General features: G+C 43.2%; 1 protein-coding gene across 5 annotated transcripts in view; it reads right to left on the bottom strand.

Moving 5' to 3' along the window:
* The window catches only part of DPP6 (dipeptidyl peptidase like 6), a 799,862-nt gene that overhangs the window by 95,566 nt on the left and 687,756 nt on the right, over positions 1–16,540 (bottom strand). For all 5 annotated transcript variants that reach the window (XM_032775624.2, XM_032775623.2, XM_032775621.2 and 2 more), the window contains 2 exons: positions 1,517–1,671; positions 196–293 (listed from right to left, as the gene is read on the bottom strand). In XM_032775624.2, the coding sequence (XP_032631515.1) occupies positions 196–293; positions 1,517–1,671 (253 nt within the window). The remainder of the gene's footprint in view (positions 1–195; positions 294–1,516; positions 1,672–16,540) is intronic.

The raw sequence follows: 16,540 nt of genomic DNA, 5'->3' as shown, positions 1-16,540 counted from the left end.
AAAATGGAGGGAGAGTATCAATGCAAGGAAAAAATGGAGGGAGAGTATCAATGCAAGGAACTGATGAAGTGGGTTCTAGCCCATGACAGCTTATGCCCAAATACATTTGTTAGTCTCTAAGGTGCCACAAGGACTCCTCGTTGTTTTTGCTGATACAGACCAACATGGCTATCCGTCTAAAACTAAGCAACATACCTCATTCTTTGATCATCAGGGGGAGTCATTTCCAGATCATGGGTAGGGCCATTCAAACCAATGACGTGTAAAGAAATGCTTGGATTTTCCATTCCAACCTGGAAATTAAAAATGAGTATATTACTATATATCTTACAGTAAATAACATCTTACATTTATAGAGATAACCTCTTATCTGAACAGATTCTAAAATGCTTTGTAATCATAATATACACAAATATCTTATCATATGAAGTGCAACCACCTCTGCTCTGGAATGCAGAAACTGTTTAACAGTGCAAAGAAAAAGCATACAGCAGTTTAGAGCAGGCATTGACGTATGAGGAACTTAGGATGGTTGGATGTAACTGCCCACATTAAAATTTAGCTAGAACATTGACAATAAGATCTATCACATTTGTGAAAAATGTCATGGTATTTTTAGTAACAAGGGTCAGGATCTCAATTTGACGCCTTATCTGAAAATGGCAGGGTGTCCTTAAGCCCCATGTTGGACATTAGTTAAACACTGGCTTACATGAAAGAGTGCTTCCTACTGAATCATCAGCATCACTTCCTGCAGCATCTGTGTATTCTCTTGATGTCTCCTATCTTCAGGAGTGACTGGGTTAGACCTGGCTTAGCATGTGAGATCTGAGGGGACTACCACACAAAGTGAGATGTCTGCAGGAAGCTGCTGTGCAGTGCAGTACAGTACAAGAACATACTATACAGCAGCAGAAAGTCATAATAATCTTCCACACTGGCTTGAGATTTGCACCAGATGCTGCTCACTTGCAGTGACAATCTTCTGTAGGGCTCTGTAAAGCAATGCAGGATTGATTTTTTTCATCCCTAATTCATTTTCTCTCCCTAAAGCTAAGGTGCCGTGTGTCTCAGAAGCCTGACTATTATTCCATCTTGAATTTTATAAGGGGGTCTAAGTACTAAAGTTTCCCGATTGCCCTTTTGATGTATAGGCACAAACCCAACAAATATAATAATTTTGTTTGCAATTTCTCCGATGTAGTCACACTGCATCTAGCATCAAAACCCAACAGATTTTGTCCAGGTACAAGAGGAAGAAAGGGTTTAGACTTTACTTTTTCTCTTTACATTTTTGAATGACTATTACCGGTGTCAGAAAAACGTACTTTTACAAAGGCAGCAAAAGAATAATGAAGACCACAGTTTAACAGTTCAATGGGGAATGAAAGATTTTTCTGTTAATTGCACTGCTTATGAACATGTTCGATTATATATTACCATATCGCAGTCAGCTAGAAACAAAACCATGAAAAATTCAAAAACCGTTGACTGATTGTTTTATATTTCCCCTTACCTTTGGATAATGGTATGTTTTAACAGTAGGGTAAAGGCTGCCAGTGTAGACTGGAATTTCCATAGTAGGGACTCTGGAGTCATTTATTGTTGCATATGCTAACCTGGTTCCATCAGGAGACCACCAATGTGCTATATGAGTCTTCAAGATCTCCTCTAATTTACAAAGAAAAAAAGCACCTATTAGACACATAATGTTAGTTAGCAATGAAACCAAACAGTACAGAGTTGAAGATCCTAGTCTAATCACAGCACATGGAGGATGCAAAAGGAAAATCATTAAAAAATGCTCATTAAATTATGTGATGATAATTATTCTCAACATATAGGTTACTAGGCATAAATACTGCTCAAGAAACATCAGGTTGCTTATATTATCAGGCACATATACCCATGACACCATGAAAGGCACTGCTGTCGCTGTGTTAGGTATACTGTACACAATGTCATGTATAAGTATTTTGGCAACAAAAAGGATGATAATTCATAGCTGTTATGGCCTACTGAAAATGCTTCAGAGACTGAGATTTTATTCTCTTTAAGGAGGTATTGGTAGTCTTAAATTGCTACAGCACTGAAACATAGATACAAGCACATGTCAAGGACTGAATTTTTATCTTTCTAATTATTGCTCCCAGGTTTGGAAAAGTTTGCTGGTCTGAAGAGGGCAGGTAACACTGGCACATCTTAAGTTACTGGCCTTTAAAAGCATGTCATTCTGATTACTATATTGTATTTTACTACCACTTCATTTCTGACACTTTTTTCAAACTAGTATTTTATGAACTGCTGGAGTCAGGAATTAATGCTTCACAGCACTGAATCCTGAGACTTCAGACTTTCAGATGGCATATATATATAATGCAGTAATATCTACTGGTTGTTGAGACATGAGCCACAAAAATTATGTCATAATTCAAGTGTGTGTTTGGTGGGAAATCAAGATGGTAATCAGAAAGACAGTGTCTTGCAACATGCCAGGCCCAGAACTACCTCTAATGCTTACCAAATATGAATTCCAAGAACCTGTAGTAGTAGCCAGCAGGGCCAGCTTTAGGCTGATTCCCCCAATTCCCTGGAATCAGGCCCCTGGCTTTAGGCGCCTTTTTAATTTTTAATTTTTTTTTTTTTTACATACCCGGCGGTGGTCCGAGTCTTCATTGGCACTTCGGCGGCGGGGGGTCCTTCACTCATTCCAACCCCCCCCCACCACCACCAAAGTACTGCCAAAGACCAGGACCGCCGCCGGGTATTTGAATCGGGCCCTACAGTTCCTAAAGCCGGCCCTGGTAGCCAGGGCTTGCCTGCCTACATAGCTGTGACTTTTAGGGCTGAATTCTCTAGGAGCTTTAGCTCTACAGAATCTGTGATTCTTAGTCTCACATCAAAAGAACGAAACCCATCTTCTCATACAGTAATCTGTACCGCATATGCAATCCCTGCTGCTGTGCTTTAGTCAGGATCACTCCTATGACATTAAACCTCTTAAAGAAAATAGATTATTACCTTTCACAAAACTGGAACTTTAGGAAGTCAAGTTAGTGTCTTCCAAATGACAATAAATAGAGAAGTTAGGACTTAAAGAGTGATTTCTTCAGCTTTGTATGTATCTAAAAGCTGAAGGCCTCTTTGCAGATAGGATTAGAGAGTGTGTTGGAAACTAGAAGTTATGAAGAAGAGTGAAAGAATTCAGAGCTTTGGTCATACAAGGTTTTGGTCCACTGGATCTGTACACCACACCACACCACACCATAAGAGATCCTCTGGGTTGACCAGAATATGACCTCCCTGTGTCGTGCATAGGGATGGGCTTACAGAGTCCCCATATGCCAGATCTGCACTATTGTCACTACACACAGACACATACAACTTTTAAGTGTTTTTTGGGCTTTCCACAGTGTGGCACTGACAGACCAGTCAACCTGTGTATGATTCATTTCTCTGTGTTTACCTATATCTTGTTAGAAGTTTAACAATGTAACCAGATTAGCTTGTGGATGCTAATTTCCTGCCATGTCTCAATTCATTTTACCCAAACATTCTTAGGCTATTTTCATCGAGCCAAATCTCACTCCCTTGAGTTCAGTGAGAGTTTGCTTAAGTCGATGAGTAACTGAAACATCTAAGGGACAGGGACATTATTTCTTGTTTGATATGTTAAAGCAACATGTACAATTTTAGCACAACAAAATTAATAATGCTATACAGTACTATACACAGCAGTCATTCTTACAACTTTTTAGGTTGTCTGAGGTAGCTAGATACATTAGGTCAGTACTGGCAATATTCCTTTATGTTCAAGAATAATATTTCCCTAAGTATAGGGGACGTTGCAAACACTGAGGTTGTGGTTGCTGTCCAGTTACACAGGGCAGCACTGGAAAGGTTTTGATGGCAACCAATGTAAATAATTACTACTTCTGCTAATAATAATCATAACTTAATGATAACCCAAGACCTTCCCAGTAAAAGCTTGGGAGGGTGAGTAAGAAATGTGAAATATTACAAACAGCAGCACAGATCTACCTGGCAAAATGTTGTTGGCATATTTTCATTGTATTGTCCTATAAAAATACGGCTCTTGGCTTTTCATGTGAGCAGCTCATTAGAGACACAATTAAGCTTTAGAAGGAAAGGGGTAAAAAGGATGGTAGTCAAATCTTTGACATTTTCACATTAATTAGGAATGACTTTATTCAGCAAACATTTTCTCCAAGCTCTCAGGCTTAATGAAGCAGTTCAGCTGAAGGTCACATGCCAAGTGAAGTTTTAGTGCCCATTTTGTAGGCCTCTGCTGCTGAGATTTAATTGCATGAACCTTTGCCTTGAAACAACGCCAGGATCTTGCCATTAGTAGAAAGAGCAATTAGCTTTAGCAAACCAAAGAGCATATTTATGAATACAAAGTTAGTAAGCATCAGAGAGCAGGGGCCTCTTTATTCCTCGTATTCATAATCCCCTCATGAACATAAGGAACGGTTACTAACCCTACAGCAACCGTGCATCTTCAAGATGTTGTAAACATCGACCCCACTGTACAGCAACATGGGATCAGCTTCTTTGTCTGGCAGTGTCCATTGGGGCTGTGCACGCATTCTCTGCCTCCTCATGAGCCCGTCTGTGAGCATAAAGGGCAGGGCTCCTGCGACCCTCCCTTGGCTCTTTCACAGCTTGAAGCCCATGGTATCTGAAGTCATTGAAAAGCATGGATGGAAAGTGGGTAATGGGATCCACATTGACGACATCATCTGGAAGAACCACAGTTACTGTAGGGTAAGAAATCTTTCTTCACATGTGTGTCAGTGCAGAACCCACTGTAGGTAAATGGCAAGCAGTAGCCCCTCAGGATGGTGGGAATGAAGAGTTTCAGCGTATCAATGAAACAGCGATTGCAGTATTGCTCTTTTGAATGGCATGTGGCATCTGACCTGATGCTTAAGTTCAAGGCGCAGTGCTTGACAAAAGTTAGTAGGTTACTCCATATTGCTGCCTTGAGACTTTCCAATACTAGCACATTCCTGAACCAGACAGAGGATACCACTTTTATTCTTGTGAAATGAGCCTGGAAGTTTAGGAGGAGAGGTGCAACAGCCAGCTTCCTATATAATGAGACAGCTTAATATTTAGAACATCCTGTCCTATGGCTAGAAACAGAATGACTCAGCCTGTCAACGTAAGTCCTGGATACATCAAATATGTGTACTTTCTTTTCTCATGATGCCGAGTGTGGCTTTTGAAAGAAGACAGACAAGTTGACTAGTTTAGATTAAATTTTGAGACTCCCTCAGGAATGAACTTCAGGTGAGCTCTCAGCACCACCCTGTCCCTATGGAACATCATATAGAAAGCTTTGGCCATAAGTGCCCGAAGCTCACTCACTCTTCTGGCTGAAATGACAGCCACCAGGAAAACAGTCTTCAGAGTAATGTAATGCATGGAGCTGTCTCAGACATGTTCAAATGGAGGGTCCATGAGCCTCAGAAGGACCATACTGAAGTCTCAGGCAGGGGTAGTTCCCCCTGTGAGAAACTTTTGATAATGTTAGGTAAGAGAAGATCATATATGACTGCACAGGCAGATGGAAAACCAAAATTGCCACCAGATGCACCTTACTCAAGCTGAACAAAAGGCTGGCCTGCTTTAAGAGTAATATATAGTCCAGGGTCTTTCATGCTGAGGTTTGTATAATATACTAACTGTGCTGGGATGCTCATACCACAAACCTCTTCCATTTAGAATGCATTTTCCTGGTAGATGTTCTCCTGCTCTGTACCAGGATTTCTGGAGCTGCAGGGAGAAGCCCCTGTCCATCATACTCAGTCAGCCAATGGGCAGGCCATCAATCAGGTACAATCACTTTGGGTCTGGCTGGAGCATCTGGAACCTGGAACAGACACTGAATGGTCATCTATGAGAGGTCAGTCAGCCGAAACTGCCTCAACCAGTATGGAGCTAAGAGAATGATAATGGCTTTGTCTCTGTTGATCTTGAAAATCATCCTGGCAATCAGGGGAATTGGTGGAAAGGCACAGAACATCTGTTCCACTGCAGGAGGTGGAACATCTGTTCCACTGGTCTTGAGCTCTCAGGCCCTCTTTGAAGCAAAAGTTCTGACAATTGGTGGTTTTCTTCTTGGTGAACAAGTCTATTATAAGAGATTCCCAAAGATGGATTATTGTTCCTATGATGGAGCTGTGCAGGGAACATTCAGGATTAGTTGTGAATTACCTCCCTGGGGTGACTGGGAGATGACAGTCATCAGGGATACCCTATTCTGCTGGCACCAGATCCCAAATTTGATGTTTACAGAGTGGCAAGGAGCAGGCACCCTCTGTTTATATAGTGCCCGGCTCTCATATTGTCTGTGAAGACTTGTATTATTTGGGTTTCAAGGACAGGTAGGAATGCCAGACAGGCCTGATGGCCCTGACGTCCAAGACTCTCATAAACTGTCTCCTGTTGTCCAGAGACCAAGTTCCAGGAATTTATAGGTGATCCAAATGAGATCCCCACAAAGGCTCTACTACATCCACGATCAGTTTCTTTACTGAGGATGGGAATGAAAAGGGCACCTCTTTCTGTGTGATTGTGGGTTCCAGCTACCAACCCAATTCTACAATGACATGATGTGACACTAAGGTCCTCCTGTCCTCAGCGCTGGCTCTGGCTTTTTGGCCGCTCCAAGCCAAAAAAAAAAAAAATGGGGGGGGGCAGGGCCACCAAAGAAGCAAAGTGGGGGAGGGAGGGGGAAGGTGCAGCTGGAGAGGCAAAGCAGGCAGGGGGAACACAGCACGGCTGGAGCAGCGGGAACACGGCCTGGCTGGAGCAGCAAAGCGGGGAGGGGTCGGGGGAGAAACAATGGCGCAACCGGCAAAGCAGAGAAAAAACAAAACAAAAAACCCTACAGGGTGGCTGGAGCCAGAGGACTCCCTGTGCTGCAGGGTGCGCACCCGGTCTAATGTGGGGGAAGGGGAGTGAGTGGGAGGGAGAGAGGGAAGCGGGGCGGCCAGCGCTTCCGCGGGGCGCTCACCACATGGCCCCAACCGCCGCACCGCCTGCCAGGAGCGCTCCGCTCCAGTCAGTGGGGAGGGAAGGACGCGGGCTGCCCTGCCGAGTTTGCTGCAGGGCACTCCCCTCCTCTGCACCACCGCCCCCTACAGGGGTGAATACTCTGATTCTCTCTCTCCACGCACTTCTTTGCTATCAATAGATCAATTAATCTCAGCATATATTAATTTTCCCATAAGAAATTATGCACAATGTTCTCTGTCTAAGGGACTTTCCTTTTCTTCTGTTGTTACTTTGATTGCTAATGTATTAAACCCAGTAAGAGGAACTGCTGATCAAGGAAAATCAGCAGTTTTATTTATGGAGTATATTGCAGATGGTGCACTGAAAACACTGTATTGTTTTATTAAAATTGTTGTTAAAAAGGAAATTTAAACAAAAGGAAATTAAAGCCTAAGAAAGGCCACATCTTATAATAGGAGAGAAAACTCAAAGAATTTGTCAGTAAGAACCATCAAAAGAAGATAAGAAGAAGAGAGATCAGAGAAAGGGAAGAGGGTCTGCAAAGAGAGAAACAAAGACTTCTGAGATAAGGGAGACTCTAGGGGTCTTCAATGAAATAGCAAACCCATACAAATGCTTATTTGACAGGTGCCATCTTTTAAAAAAATCAGTTATTAGATTATCTCAAATCATCTACCACACATATAAGATTACCATTTTACAGTCTTAAAGCAGGCTGTTTTACTCTGTTAGGGAAAAGGCATTGTTCAGATAGGCCTTCAGTGAGACATATTGTGCTGATTGTTTCCAAAGATCACAGTGTCATATTCTCGACGTGCTCACTTAGATTTTGCTCTCAATTACTTTGGTGTAATCCCAGAATAACACCAACTCCATAATTTTATGTGCCCTACTGTGCGTACAAAATTGTCAAAGTAATACATATTCTATAGGTAGTGCCTGACTCAGTCTGTCTATGGTATTTCTATACCACTGGTGTATGTTGATCTCACTTACCCTCGTGTAGTACCACTAACTTTGGCAGACGTAACCCTGATTTACATTGGTGTGATATCAGAATCGAGCATTATTCTGCAGTAACTTTTAAAAAATGCAATCCCCAAGGACCAGTGAATGTATTATGGGAGAACAAAGACAGAAACTTCCCAGATTATCATCAACAGTATTACTGTATTGTCTCAGAGCCCTAGTCATAAACCGGGACCCCATCGTACTAGGGTTCCATCCAGGGTTCCATGAATCTTGTGTGCAAAGCCCAACCTTCTAAAAGGCATTATCCAGCTCTTTCAAGCAGCCCTTCCCTTAAACAGCTGTGCAAAGTGAGGGGGAGGCAGAGCTGCACTACTAACAGCCAGGTAGTGCCCCAGACCCCTTCTCAAACACATATGTTCTAAAGAATCTGAAAAATACACACCAAACGAAAGGATGCCATGTTCATTTTGAAAAATGCCATAAATATTCATAATGTCTGTAGTGTCCTTGGTGTAGAGTGTGCTTTATAGAGCCAGCCAGTTTTAAACAACAAATGTCCCTGCTCTGATGACCTCACAGCCAGATGGCAGCAGTGCTTGGAGAAGCCACCACTATGAGGCACAGAGAAGAACGAAGAACCTGTGTTTAAGGGCTGGTCTACACTACGGGGGAAAATCGATCTCAGATACACAACTTCAGCTACGTGAATAACATAGCTGAAGTCGAAGTATCTAAGATCGAATTATTCACTGTCCTCACGGCGCGGGATTGATGTCCATGGCTCCCCATGTCGACTCTGCAACTCCGTTCGGGTTGGTGGAGTTCCGGAATCGATATAAGCGCGTTAGGGGATCGATATATCGCATCTAGATGAGACGCAATATATCGATCCCTGAGCAATCGATTGCTACCCGCCGATACGGCGGGTAGTGAAGACATAATCTAGGAAATGCCTGGATGCGAGTGGCAGGCCTAAAGGTTTTAAAAGCCATAATCTCAAGGAAATGAGAACAGCTGGGTCACTGTATCCCCTTCAGCACAAGGAAGGTGTGGGTTGAAAATGTCATGTTAATTTCCTCTTAGTTGTGAATTGTAATTATTCGGAACACATTGTTTTCCACACAGGCAGCCTTCCAGTCCCTGGCATTGACACAATACACTCTCTTTAGTCTCATCAAGAGGACTGTGTGGACTCCCCCGGTTTGAAAAGTGACAGGCGAATAAAGGATTTATTTATCAACGCAACCAACATGAGTAGTGTGGCGCTGATCACCTAATGGTGTTTGTAGGTTATGTATCATCCTGGGTCTCCACTGCCCTGCCAAATCCTGCCCTGGAGCAGAGTATGAGCATTGCTTCCTTTGGTACAGGGATCTTGCCAGCCAGGGCAGAGATCTTCAGGGTGGACCAGCGGGATACACTTTCAGGTTCCCTTGAGTGCTGCTTTGAGAAGAAGCACAGTGTAGTCCTATCTGCAGCTGACTAGGCTTATTGTTGTTCACAAGATATGCATATGGCCTGTTTTTCATTGATACTGAGAGGAGGTTAATTTGAATGAGATTGTGGATGCTCAGCACTTATCAGGACAAGTGTAGCTAGGCCAGGGTGGGAAGCTAGACATGTTTCATAATCTGTAGACCATGCCCTCTTGGGGAACGTGGTATGCAGGTTGGCATGTTAGCTGGCCAGGTCTCTGCATACTGGCAAGAGACTGCGCTTTGCTGCTTGAGCCAGGGTGAGCCAAAGTCAAAGAAGCTGCTGATATTCTCTCCTCTCCCCCAACAGAGGGCAGGATCTACCCCATATTCGGCATAAAAAACCCCACAAAGCACAAATTTCTTAAGGTATTTTAAGAAGGGATATTACCAAAACCACCAACCTCTGATATGCTGCCAGGTCTATCACAGAAATGACAGAGACTCATGTTCTATAGTGAAAGATTCATAGATTCCAAGGCCAGAAGAGACCATCGTGATCATCTAGTCTGATCTCCTGTGTAACACAGGGCATAGAATGTTCTCAAACAATAGCTAGAGCATAGCTTTCTGATATATTGGGGTTTACATTAGCTGTTACCACTCCAGAAAAGGATCTTAGAGTCATTGTGGATAGTTCTCTGAAAACATCTACTCAATGTGTAGCGGCAGTCAAAAAAGGTAACAGAATGTTGGGAATCATTAGGAAAGGGATAGATAAGACAGAAAATATCATGTTGCCTCTATATAAATCTACAATACACCCACATCTTGAATACTGCATGCAGATGTGGTCGCCCCATCTCAAAAAAAGAGATATTGAAATTGGAAAAGGTACAGAAAAGGGCAACAGAAAAGATGAAGGGAACAGCTTCCATATGAGGAGAGATTAATGAGACTGGGACTTTTCAGCTTGGAAAAGAGACGACTAAGAGGGGATATGATAGAGGTCTATAAAATCATGACTGGTGTGGAGAAAGCAAATAAGGAAGTGTTATTTACTCCTTCTCATAACACAAGATAACAGATTGGCCAAACCAGCCACTCCATTATCTTGCCTCAGATCAATGTCAGGCTGACAGGCCTATAATTACCCAGGTCATCACTTTTACTATTTTTTAAAAGTTGGCACATTACTTTTTTTCCTGTCTTCTGGAGCTTCCCCAGTTCTCCAAAACTTCTTGAAAATCAACATTAATGGCCCAGCAAGATCCTCATCCAGAAATTTAAAAACTCTTGGATGCAAATTAACTGGACTTACTGATTTAAAAATGCCTAACTTTAATAGCTTCTGTTTAACAGCCTGCAGAGATACTAGTGGAATGGAAAGAGTCTTATCACCACAGGATGAGACTACATGATTTGTCTTTTTCCCAAATACAGAACAGAACTATTTACTGAATACTTCTGCCTTTTCTGCATTGTTGTTGATAATAAGGGGTTTTGAATGCATTTATTTTAAATGTGCACCGAGAGTGAATGGTGCCAGACTGAGAGCCCAGAGAACTGGTACAGCTTGGGCAGCCGCATATCCTTACATTGCCCCTCAACCTGCCTGAATCCTGACCAGCAGAATATAAGTGCTGAGTCTACGTATCTAATTTGCATATTAATTTGAGTTCAGCAGTCTCTCTTTGGAGTCTGTTTTTGAAGTTTTTTTGTTGCAAAATTGCCACCTCCAAGTCTGTCACTGAATAGTTAGAGAGACTGAAGTGTTCTCTCACTGGTTTTTGAATGTTATGATTCCTGATGTCAGATTTGTGTCCATTTATTCTTTTGTGTAGAGACTGTCCGGTTTGGCCAATGTACATGGCAGAGGGGCATCGCTGGCACATGATGGCATATATCACATTGGTAGATGTGCAGGTGAAGAGAGACTGCTGAACTCAAATTAATATGCAAATTAGATACAATTAACTTAGGTTTAAACAGAGACTGGGAATGGTTGGGTCGTTACACTAATTGAATCTATTTCCTTATGTTAAGTTCTCCTCACACCTTCTATGGAGTCCATCCTCAATTACACATCTCCAAAGGTTTTTTTTCTCCCCCTTTGCGAATGACAACTTCATCTGCTATTAATTGGACCTTACAGTTGTATGGGTTACTCCAATCCTTTGGCAGGGTTTCTCTGTATGTATAAATATCTCCTGCCTGTGTGTTCCATTCTATGCATTCGAAGAAGTGAGCTGTAGCTCACAAAAGCTTATGCTGAAATAAATTTGTTAGTCTCTAAGGTGCCACAAGTACTCCTGTTCTTTTTGTGGATACAGACTAACATGGCTGCTACTCTGAAACCTGTCATTTCAAAAGAGGCCACCAAGCTGTCTACAGATAGTAAAGGTTTTTCAAGCCCACTGACTTGAACTACCTCAGAACTGCTGCTCTAAAAAGCTCTGTGTGTCCTATTACCAAGCCTCCTCCCATTTGGTTGCATGTTATACAATGGAAGAGGCAGTAGGTCTCTGAAATGGACTGTGAGTTGGCTACATAAAATACAGTAGGTCACTGGGATGTTGCATGTGAGATCATTAGCACTGAGGATAATCGATAAGCAGTTGGCAAACATCCTTCCTTTTAGAACATTTGGAGGGCTTAAAATGCTGATGGTATCCATTAGGGACCTAACTGTGCCCTCAGATAAATCCTGCAGCTCCCACTGGCGTACGTTTGGGAGGGCAGAACTGGGCTGTGGATGTTTTATTGACATGTAATTGTACTAACCAGGTAATCATGGTGGGTCAAAAGCTCCCCAACCCTGGAAACAAACACAAAAAAGAAAAAAGGGCCAGAAACACATTGTGCTACCCATGGTGTATGCATGGGGGGATGGGTAGATTCTTTACTGGGGAGAGAGGCTGCAGATACTCAGGGGGCTAAGGAGCCTTGACATTCCACAGAGTTCAAAGTCCGGCCCAGCCCTGCAGATCTGAGGGTTGTGAATCGTGTCTGTGCCTCCACGCTACCCCTCAGTTCCTTTCAGTCTTGGCTCAGACAAGAACTGTACTGCCAATAGCCCCACTCCAGGAGGCAAAGAAATCATGGAGGGTGGAATTTTCTTCATGGATTTTACTTGGAAACCAAATGTTTCTCTGTGGGGAGCAGAGTAATCCCACCTCTGCTGAGGTCTGACTCTCCCTTCCAGTACTGTTCTGATTTATTTTGCAGTCCACTCGGAGGACCTTATCAGGATTGGGACCCTGATGTGCTAGGCCCTGTACTATCACACAGGAAGACATGGCCCTTCAGGCAAGTACAAATCTCTTTCTTCCCACTTCTGCTGTTTTCAGAACCTTCCATGCACATGCCTTGCAGTGGAGAAGATCAGTCAGTTCACACTCTCTAAACAGCCATAGATGTTTGCTGTTAAATACATTCAGGCATGTGATGGAGTCATGTCCACAGTATTTCTCAGGGTGGCACTCAATACTGAGCAAGCTTTTTTCCCCTAGTTTATATCTATCACTGTCACTATAAAATCTCTCTAGTATCACTCTTGCCAGATGAATGCACAGAAGATATTTTAGGAACAAATCAGTCTCTCATCTGCCAACATACCCAGTGACAATCAAAACAATGAATGAATTATGAAAGTAAGGATGTTACTTACAGATTTCATAATGAATCATTCTAGATTCTGACATCCATTCAAAAACAGCATGCACACCTGGAAAACCCAGTCCAAAGCAGCAGTCTGCTTGTGTATTACTAATGTACAATAAGAATGTAATTTCCCATCACTTGGCATAAACATAAACCCGTGGCCTGTTGACAGTTCTCCATGAAAGCTTGTGAGATAGAGGTATTGAATATATAATAGCCTTTTCCTGGCAGAAATCCTCTGAGGATTTGCAATACTTTGCACAAGCACTCTTTGTTGGTATTGTAGTAGGTGTTCATTGCAAGCAGGTCATATCAAAAGTCAGGAGTGGCCAAACTTACTGACCCTCGGAGCTGCACAGGATAATCTTCAGAAGTTTAAGAGCTGCAATACATACGCAACCTGCACAGCAGGGCAGTTCCTGCTAGGTTGTGGGGCGAAAGCCCTGAGACCCTCCTCGCCCTAGGGCAGAAGGCTTTAGCCCTACCATCGAGCCACATGGCAGGAGCCCCGAGCTGCCCCTCAGGCTTGTAAGCTGAGAATTGGGGAAGCGTGGGGACTTTGTGAGCCGCACTTTAGCTGTAAAAAATCCACATGCAGCTTGTGAGCCATTGTTGGGCCAGGCCCATCGTAAGTTTTCAGTTGTTAAGACTTAACCGAGACAGAAGTGGTGTTTGCACATCTGACTGGAAGGAAGTAGATCCCCTTACAGAGAAGTCTTTCTCCTTCCACCTAACAGCTTCGCTGTGGCTGGAAATACAATTTGCTCCTCTGTGCAATGTAATGAAACAAATCGGGGCTTTCATGATGAACAGAGATTTAGTCTATTCAAACTCAAGATGAGTAGATTTCACTGTACATTTCTCTTTAAATAAAAGCTTTATAGACTCTGCCTGGCTGACCTGTAGGCTTTAGGAACGAAAAACAATGCGCTGCCGAGCTTGACACAGGAGACCAGTGCCAATTGCAAGTGACATCCTGAGGAAGTTACCAATCACAACCCCCCCCTGAATTTAGCTATCCAAAATTCATTAAAAGATTGCTTTGGGGCACTTGTGTTCCTGAAATATTGCAATCTCCCTTGAAGTTTCATAAGGAATATGAAAGACAAGAAGGCTGAACAGCAGCATGTTGCTATTACAGAATCTGATTCTGCAGTCAATGGGACTTTTATTAGTACTCATGCAAGGTGCCCTCTTTGAAGTCAAAACTACTTGGGTGAGTAAATTGTTATTCAATCTGTGTAGCACTTACTCACCCAGGTAATCCTGTTCATGTCAAATAGGCCGCCTGGTGTAAGTGCTAATATATGTCATTAAATGTTGCGCCATTAGGTCCAAACTCGTAAAATGGGGAAATTGTTGCACATTAAGGCCAGGTCTACACTGCGACTTTAAATCGGTTTAATGGCCGATATACCGATTTAACGCTGTACCCGTTCACACAACGTCGTCATTAATATCGACTTAAACGGCTCCTTAAATCGATTTCGGAACTCCTCCCAGACGAGAGGAGTAGCGCTAAATTCGATAGTGATAACTCGGATTAGGGTTCGTGTGGACGGAAATCGACATTATTGGCCTCCTAGAGGTATCCCACAGTGCACCACTGACCGCTCTGGTCCGCAATCCGAACTCGGATGCGGAGTGCCGGTAAACAGGAAAAGCCCCACGAGACCATTTAGATGACATTTCCTGCTTTCACGTGTCCAGCTCTGATCAGCACGTGGCGATGCAGTTCAAATGCAAAAGTAGCCCCTGCATTGAACTTTAACGGAGATACTAGATCTGTCGACTGTATGGTGAGACAAAATTCCTGTTTTTATCAGAGCTCAACGTTAAAAGGAACAGAAAGAGCCAAAGCGTTGAAAAAATAAACTCCGGAACACAGCAGTCGTGACAACTGTAAGGGAAAGCCAGAGATCAAACGGAATCATCATGGAGGGAGGTGGTAATGAGGACTAACAGCTACCAAGTCTCCACAGCAAGTCTCTTGAAACTATTGCATTCTTGGCTGAGCGCCCAATGTCTGTAGCTTAATACACGGTGTCCTTGCGTGGTTCACGGAACAGCTCGTCAGTCTCTTCCCCCCCCCCAGCACGTGAAAAGAGAGTAACTAAATAATTCGTTGAGTACTGTAAATGTCACCCTCTGTGTACTGAATGCTGCCTGGCAGAGAGACACGATGGTGGTTGCACACGGTCAGGATACTGTTTGTGATCTCAGGGTCCATGATTGCTGTGGCTATGGCGTATTGCTCAATATGCACTCCGCGAAAACGGCGGCCAAAGGGTTCATAGACTCATGAGAATATAGGACCTCATAGGGTCAAAAGGGAGCCAATATGATCATCTAGTCTGACCTCCTGCACCAGCAGCCACAAAACCCTACCATAAATTATAACAACCCCTAACCCTGACTGAGTTATGAAAGTCACTCAAATTGTGATTTGCGACCTCAAGCTGCAGAGAATCCACCAGCAAGCGACCCATCCCCACGCTCAGAGAAAGGCGAAAAACCTCAGGGCCTCTGCCAATCCGCCCTGGAGGAAACTTCCTTTCCCGACCCAAATATGGCGATCACTAAACCCTGAGCATGTGGGCAAGACTCACCAGCTAGCACCCAAAAAGGGGAAAAAAATTCCTCTTATGCGAGTAAACTCAGTTCCCATTCCATCCAACATCCCCTTCACAGACCATTGAGCAGACTTATCTGCCGATAAATCCAAAGATCTAATTGGCCAAATTAAACTATCCCATCATAACATCCCCTCCATATACTTACAACTTATCTTAAGGCCAGATAAGTCTTTTGCCCCCACTACTTCCTCGGAAGGCTGTTCCAGAATTCACCTCCCCTAATGGTTAAAACCTTCGTCTAACTTCAAGTCTAAGCTTTCTAATATCCAGTTGTTTACCCATTGTCCTTTGCCTACATTAGTACAAACTTAAATAATCCTCTCCCTCCCCAACGTTAATCCCCTGATATATTATATAGAGCAAGCATACCCACCCGGACGCTCCTTTTGGCAGGCTAAACAAGCCAAGCTCTTGAGTCCCCTTCATAAGGCAGATTTTCATTCCTCGATCATCCTAGTAGCCGTCTCTGAACCTGTTTCAGTTTGAATTCATCTTCTAAACATGGACACCAGAACTGCACACAATATTCCAGGTGGGGTCTCACCAGCGCCGTATATAACGGCACTAACACCTCCGGAAATACCTCGTGATGCATCCTAAAACCGCATTTGCCTTTTTAACAGCCATATCACATTGGCGGCTCATAAGTCATCCTGCTATCAACCAATACCCCAAGGTCCTTCTGCCCCCTCCGTCACTTCCAACTGATGCGTCCCCCAACGTATATCTAAAATTCTATTATTAATCCCTAAGTGCTGACTTGCACTTTTCCACTATATATTTTCATCCTATTACTATAGTACTCAG

This window comes from Chelonoidis abingdonii, chromosome 2 (genome assembly GCF_003597395.2).
Source record: "Chelonoidis abingdonii isolate Lonesome George chromosome 2, CheloAbing_2.0, whole genome shotgun sequence".
Classification (NCBI taxonomy): Eukaryota; Metazoa; Chordata; order Testudines; family Testudinidae; genus Chelonoidis; species Chelonoidis abingdonii.
Note: the sequence above shows the minus strand (reverse complement) of the source record. Positions and strands in the feature narration are given on the sequence as shown.